General features: G+C 33.5%; 1 protein-coding gene across 1 annotated transcript; it reads right to left on the bottom strand.

Moving 5' to 3' along the window:
• Window positions 1–395: 395 nt before the first annotated feature.
• On the bottom strand, window positions 396–4,187 carry LOC107922626 (ankyrin repeat and zinc finger domain-containing protein 1). The gene is made up of 7 exons (XM_016852737.2): window positions 3,757–4,187; window positions 3,195–3,649; window positions 2,964–3,078; window positions 2,167–2,835; window positions 1,522–1,599; window positions 1,015–1,131; window positions 396–870 (listed from the first exon to the last, which is right to left on the bottom strand). The coding sequence occupies exons 1-7, from the start codon at window positions 4,084–4,086 to the stop codon at window positions 574–576; spliced, it is 2,061 nt and encodes a 686-aa protein (XP_016708226.1). The 5' UTR covers window positions 4,087–4,187; the 3' UTR covers window positions 396–573.
• Between the last annotated feature and the right edge of the window lie 2,646 nt (window positions 4,188–6,833).

The raw sequence follows: 6,833 nt of genomic DNA on the forward strand, positions 1-6,833 counted from the left end.
TGATCATCAGACAGAAATGTTAATATAATAAATTTAATTCTTAACATTCACACACATTGTGATAATTTAATCCTAGTAATAAAATAAACTTCTTCGCTTGAATTTTAATTATAAATATTTATATTAATATAATTTTGAGTAATAAAAAAAAAAATCAGCACCACGGCCTTACACCTCTACATCAATTACTTTGTTCCCATTATTCGAGAGCTACTTAAAACTTTGTGTTATCACTTCAAAGTTTAGAGCTCAAATTCTGGTGTTAAACATTCCCTCGCCAGATTATAATAATTGTACACACACAAAAAAAAAGAAAAAAGAAAAGAAAAGCCCAGCAGCTATGCTTGTCATTTTGTTTTCCTCGGAACATTGGATGAACTTACAACTCAGCAAAGGAGTAAATTAATCAATTTTTTATTTGGCAAAGGAAGCAGAGAAGAAAGAAGATTTAGTTCAGCAAAGTATATATATTATTAATTGTGAATAACTATGGAAAAAAACATGAGGCATATATAACTAGAGTAATCCCGCTATGCCTAGTTGATATATATATATATATATGCATATAACTGGTTATGTATCTTCAAGAATCTCTCTGTGAACATGCATGCAAGAGGTGCCGCAATACTTGTAATTATACCTGTGAAAGGGCACTTTTCCAGCCAATGATGTATTACAACACGAGCAGCTAATATCACCTGGACCTGATAATCCACTTTTCGATTGTAAATTAGTAGTTGATCCTACTGTCGTGCTACTGCCTTGAGCATCACGGCTGTGGGTGGCAGCAGCTGCTGCTTCAGCAATCCTCCTCTCAGCAGCGGCGGCTCTCTTTTCCCTCTCAAGAGCCTGTGCTCTCTTCAGTTCTTCCTGTTCAGTAACACAGCAGGAGGGGGAAATGTAAGAACAGTCTTAACATTGCTTAATTTGAGGGGATTTAAAGTGAAAAATAACAGAAGAAAGCCTAAATATTCAATGGAGAAGGCACTGTTAAAATCAATAATTTAATCCCACCTCTTTAGAGATTCGTGATATACCAACTGATTGGGATTGCCATCCCTTTGAAACCGAGGCTACAGTGGCCTGATTTTGTGAAACTGCTACGGTTTTCTGGGACTGGGCAGCCTCAGCCTGCATATCGGTATGGGGATTCAAACCAAGTGTGTCAACATTCCTAATAAGCATTAAGAAATTCATTGCGACGAAGCTTTACAACATAATTTCAAGAAAATACCAAATTCCATTCCCAAGGATGGACACGTAGTTACAGTACAGATACACAGACATGGACATTCTCTTGAACATAAAAGGCAATTTCAAAGTCATCTCTGATCTCCAATATCAAACAGGAAATTGAACTAAAAGGGCATATCTGATGAACACGTGTTTTATTATAGTTTTACTCAATGTTGGATCCAAGATAAGAGCAATTTTTCTTCTTTCGATCATATATTCTTTAAGTTTTCTGGGAGGGGTGTTGAGCATGAAATTTTGGGACAGTAATTAATAGGGAATATTTACCTCAGCTTTCTTTTCCCTGGCTCTACGCAATTTCTTTAGTTCCTTTGCTCTCGCTTTCCTCTTAGACTCTTTCTCTGCCTGATACATCCACATACAGAGAAAGTCATCAGAACGCAGAAGTCAATATGGAATATAAAAACACTGCATAAATGACTTAATTTACCCAAGGACGGCAACAGCCAAAGTTATTAAACGATGAGATGTTCCACAATCGAGCGAAAAGAAATATTGAAAGAATAATAAATTCTATGGAGACTGATGAAATAATTCCCATTCTTTGATGGAGTGCATGTGCATTGGTGAATGAGAGAGAAAAGGGGTAGCATACCATGGTAATACTAAAGCAAAATCTGGCAGCATTAAACATATTAATCAAAGAAAATATGCTTCTATTGACTTTGAATAGTTCATGATTGATGTCATGATCGACAGCTATGCAAAGAATATCTCATGACAGATAGTTATGCAAAGATTTTTTACCTTTTATATGAAGAAAATATTGAACAATACTCAGCCTGCTTAATCCATAGCTACTTAGATAACCTTAACTATTTATAGTGCACTATAATGCATAAGCAAATCAACTGCCAATAAGATTCTTGGTGAATGCTCTGATATAAGATCAAGGAAGATAGATAAAAATACCTGCTTGGCTGCTTGAGATTCCTCCATTTCTTTAGTTAAGGCGCTAGGAACTTTAGCAGCATTCCAATCCCACTTCTCAAGGTTTGAAGCCATGAACCGTCTAAAAGTATTCCTGACTTCCTTCTCATTAGCCAGCATATATGGGGTTCGCCCTCTTTGGTCTTTAATACAGGGATCTAAACCCTGCTCCAGGAGTTCCAGAACTTTTTGAGCATCTCCGGATTGAGCTGCTTCATGCAAAGGTGTTGAAGTACAAACAACTTCGCTATCACTCTCGCTTGATATAGTATCAGATTTTACATTGATTGAAGGACTTTTAGAAGAATCCCTACAATTCAAGTCATTCCCTAGTTCCTCTATGCAGGGATCTAGGTTGCCATTATCATTGGTGCTGCTACTTAACAACATGTCTTCTTTGGTGCTAGGTGGAATTTCTTTCTCCTCCACTTCATAAGAAACTTGTGTGAGTTGGCTATATATACGCTTGACCTCCTTTAAGGTGGGCCTACGAACAGTTAATGGAACATTTCGAATGGCACAAAACTGGTGACTGAAACAAGGTTTATCCCCATTGAAAAGCACGTTTCGATTGCTTGAAGGAGCATGAATGAAAACGCAAGATGATGCATCAAAATAAGACTTCCAAGAAGCAAGCAACTCTTGAATTTCCTAAACATTAACATCACAGGTATCAGTCAACATTTGTGGAGTTCAAAGCATTTTCACTAGAACACTGCTAGGTATCAGGATGGTAACATAACATATAGGATCTAATGACAAAAACAAAAAGTCATTACCTTCTTCAACGCAAGTTCATTATGCCGCCGGAGTGCAGCTCCAGCAGAATGCGCAGCCTTCCCAGTTGCATCTTTGGATGACTGTTTCTTACCAGCCTTGGCCCTCACCACATATCTACAACACAGCAAACAGGACTATCACCTTAATACCTATATTCCATGACGAAGTACAATGTTTGCTACATTCACTACTACTATCATTCGAACAATAACATATATATAAATGCAGACCTGTGAAACGTTTTGTGAGCCACCACGGTGTTACCATGAAACACGCATCCAGCAAAATGGCCACCACTTGAAAGCAGCACAATCCTGAAACTTGTACTATCTTTAGGTTCTTGAATCAAAGTTCTCAATCTCTCAATAACCTCATTTTCTCTCAAGCACAAAGGATTATCATTCCACGCATCTTTATCATTTTCATATAAAACACTTTCAGAATCATTTATAATCAAAGATTTCCAAACTGAAACTCTCTCTCCCGTTTGAAGAAGAATAAACAATTTCTGCCTAATATTTTCAATCAATCCCTTGGAAGCATCATTACGAGGATAAGCTCCCTTATCAGCTTCATCCTCAGATCCTGAAATACTCGAGACATCATAGTCTTTGAAAGAATCCATAGTCAACTCATCAAAATCTTCCTCCTTTACAATATCCTTACCAGCAATGCTTAATTTTACCTATAATCAAATAAAACGAAAAAATACCCATAGCTTCAATTCCTAAGTAGATTTCAGAGGTAAGTAGAATTAAAGCAAATTCAAAAGGAACAGGTGAGAAAATTTACGTTGAAACGATGAATGTCGGATTTGAAGTGGGAGCGCTGGTCCTGAAGAGAGTCAAACTCAGCCTTGCAGGTGTTGCAAGTCCATCTAGGAAAAAAGACGCCGGTTTTGGTGCTCTTTTCTTCCCTGTCATCGGTGCTATGAGGGTTTTCTGAAGAATAGTTTTCGGAGATTGAGAGGGGCTCGAAGACTGAAGTTAAAGAAGGAGAAAGCAAACGACACGAATCGAAGAAGTTGACAGGGAGGTCGAATATCGAACGGTGCCAGTTTACTGGGGAAGTGGCGGCGGCGGAGGAGGAGGAGGAGGAGGATGGAAGATGTTCGCTTGCCATGGCTGTGGACTGGGTTGAGCCCTTTGGTTTTGGTTTGCTTTACTACTGCTAAACGAAACGATGCCTCGCAATCGAAAACCTTTAGATTAAAATATATGCATAATAACAAATTAAGTACTTAATTTTTATATTTTTATCAATTTGGACTTTATTCTTTTTCTTAAGTAAAATTTGACCTCCATTTTTTAAAAAGAGTTGAATTTAACAATAACTTTCCACAAAAAAAAAATAGAATTGTTTTTTTAACAAAATATTGACATGACAGCTCGTATAATAATTCACGTGTATTTTAATGAATTTTTATATTTTTATATTTTTTAAAATTTAAATTTATTTTACTTTTGAATTTAATTTTTTAAATTTTAAATTATTTATTAATGCGATATATAAGACAAATAGTGTCATGTTAGCACGAAGTATACATATACTGTCATGTAGGTTGGCACGCTAACATTGTTAAAAAGTTTTAATGTTTTAGTCCGTATTTTTATTAAAAAAAATAATTTGACTTTTTTTAAAAATTTAATGGTCAAATTTAAAAAAAAAAACCAAATTGACGAGAATTTGATCATGTTGAAAGTTGTTAAATAGTCCTTATTGACTTGATTTTTTTTTTACTTTTTAATCCAATAAAATGTTGCTCCAAATCTTCCAATATATACATTAAAAAGTTGATGTTTTCCGATCAAAGAAATGCCAACATATATAACAAATTACAGAAAACAATCCATATACATATATAAGGCTGTAAATGAATCGAGTTTGAATGAACAAACCTCTGTTTATGTTTGTTTATTTATTTTTAAGTTTATTTGTGTTCAGTTTGTGTTCGTTAAAAATTCCAAATTTTTGTTCATGTTCGTTTGTTTAATGTTCACGAATATGTTCATTTAACTTAATCGAACATGTTCACGGACATTAAACGAACATGTTCATGAACATATAATTAAACATGTTCACGAACAATGTTAATAAATAATAAACAAACTAACAATAAATAAATAAATACACACACACATATATTGGTTAGATAAAAAAATAGTCAAATATAAATATTAATAATTATATTATAAATGAAAAAAATACAAACTAAGATAATTTTATTAATATATACTAATGGAATTTTTATAAGAAAATATCATTAATAAATAAACGAGTCATAAACGAGTCAATAAACGAGCTTATAAACGAGCCAATAAACAAGCTTTTAAACGAACTTGTTCGTGAACATAAATGAACCGAGCACACCTCTGTTCGTGTTCGTTCGTTTATTAAATGAACATAAAAAATTTGTTCATACTCGTTTATTTAGCTTAATAAATAAACATAAACGAACGGTTCATGAACAGTTCATCGAATGTTCTATTCATTTACACCCCTACATATACAAGTTAAGTTGTGATTGACTTTGCATTTGAAAAGTGTAAGTGGCACTATCAATCTCTCTCTTTGGCATTTTTAACCAAAATACAATATTAATCTTCAAGCAAAGTAAATGTGATCTTCTACACAACACTCCCTCTTAATCCCACCAACTACGTAGCATAACTATGAAATCAATCATTAATGCAAAAGAGTAAATAAGTAGTAAAAATAGAAGAATATAGTAGGATAGTAGGCTTAATCATGAGTTGAGTTGGGCCGGGATGATGCAAAATTTTAGGCCCATTTTCTTGGATCTGGGCTCGACCTAAAAAAAAGATCTAAAATTCTACCTAAACTTGATCTAGATTATAAATGTTAAACCCAAGTCTGACCCAGCCCGCCCATATTAATTTTTATATAAAAAATAAATTTAAAAAATATAATATATCAAATACACTGAAAACATTAAAATAAATGTTTCTCAACAAATTCAAAATACATTAAAAAAGTTTTTATACTTAAATAACATTAAGATAATTGCAATTTAGCAAGCAAATGTCTCTAAAATAGTAACAAAATTAACAAAAAAACACAAATTATACAATCTAAATAATAATAACGAAATAGTAGCAATATAATAGCATAGTGATAGCAAAACAACATCAGAAAAGAAAGTATAGGCTGATTTGGGCCGGGCCAAGCCAAAAATCCTACCCAAGACTCAGTCCGTTTAGAAAACAAGTCTTATTTTTTTATCCAAGTTCATTTTTTGAACCTATATTTTTGCCCAACCTTTTTACTTTTTGGGCAGGCTTTCAAGCCTGGGTGGGTGGCCTGATCAGGTCTATAACATAGTAATATACCAGAAGAAGAAAAAAACTAGAAGCATCACTAGTAGAAAATGTATCATGTAACGACCTAGTTTCTGATGGTGTCAAAAAAAGGCGGTTTTGGGATCTCATTTCTGTAAATTAAGCCCGTAAATATTTAATAGAGATATTTATAGAGTTATTGTGTTTATGAATTGAAATTTGATCAAGTGATTTAACCAAAATTGTGAGAAATATTAGCTTAGAGACTAAATTGTAAAAGTTTAATCGCTAAATTTTTAATTAGATTAAGGTTTGGGGACTTAAATAGTAATTAAACCATATTCAAATAAGGATTAGTGGACGGTATGATGACATTGGTTTCAGTAAGTAAAATAAGATAATTATAATTAGAATATGATTAATTAAAGTTAATTTAATTTTAATCCACATTTTCAATGGAAGGAAAGATACATTCATCTCCTCCAACTAACTGCTAACAAAGAATAAGAAGTTTAACGCCATTTTCAAGTTTTGAAGCTTTTGGTTCTTAAATGTAAGTAAGTCCCTAGT

The sequence above is a fragment of the Gossypium hirsutum genome, chromosome D08 (genome assembly GCF_007990345.1).
Source record: "Gossypium hirsutum isolate 1008001.06 chromosome D08, Gossypium_hirsutum_v2.1, whole genome shotgun sequence".
In the NCBI taxonomy this organism is placed as follows: domain Eukaryota; kingdom Viridiplantae; phylum Streptophyta; class Magnoliopsida; order Malvales; family Malvaceae; genus Gossypium; species Gossypium hirsutum.

Excerpts from the sequence above, each read along its gene's own strand:
- LOC107922626 (XM_016852737.2), bottom strand. The coding sequence starts at position 4,086 with ATGGCAAGCGAACATCTTCCATCCTCCTCCTCCTCCTCCTCCGCCGCC. Across the intron at positions 3,079-3,194 it reads GCTCACAAAACGTTTCACAG|ATATGTGGTGAGGGCCAAGG; the intron begins GTCTGCATTTAT and ends GCTGTGTTGTAG. Across the intron at positions 1,600-2,166 it reads AATCTCAAGCAGCCAAGCAG|GCAGAGAAAGAGTCTAAGAG; the intron begins GTATTTTTATCT and ends TGGATGTATCAG.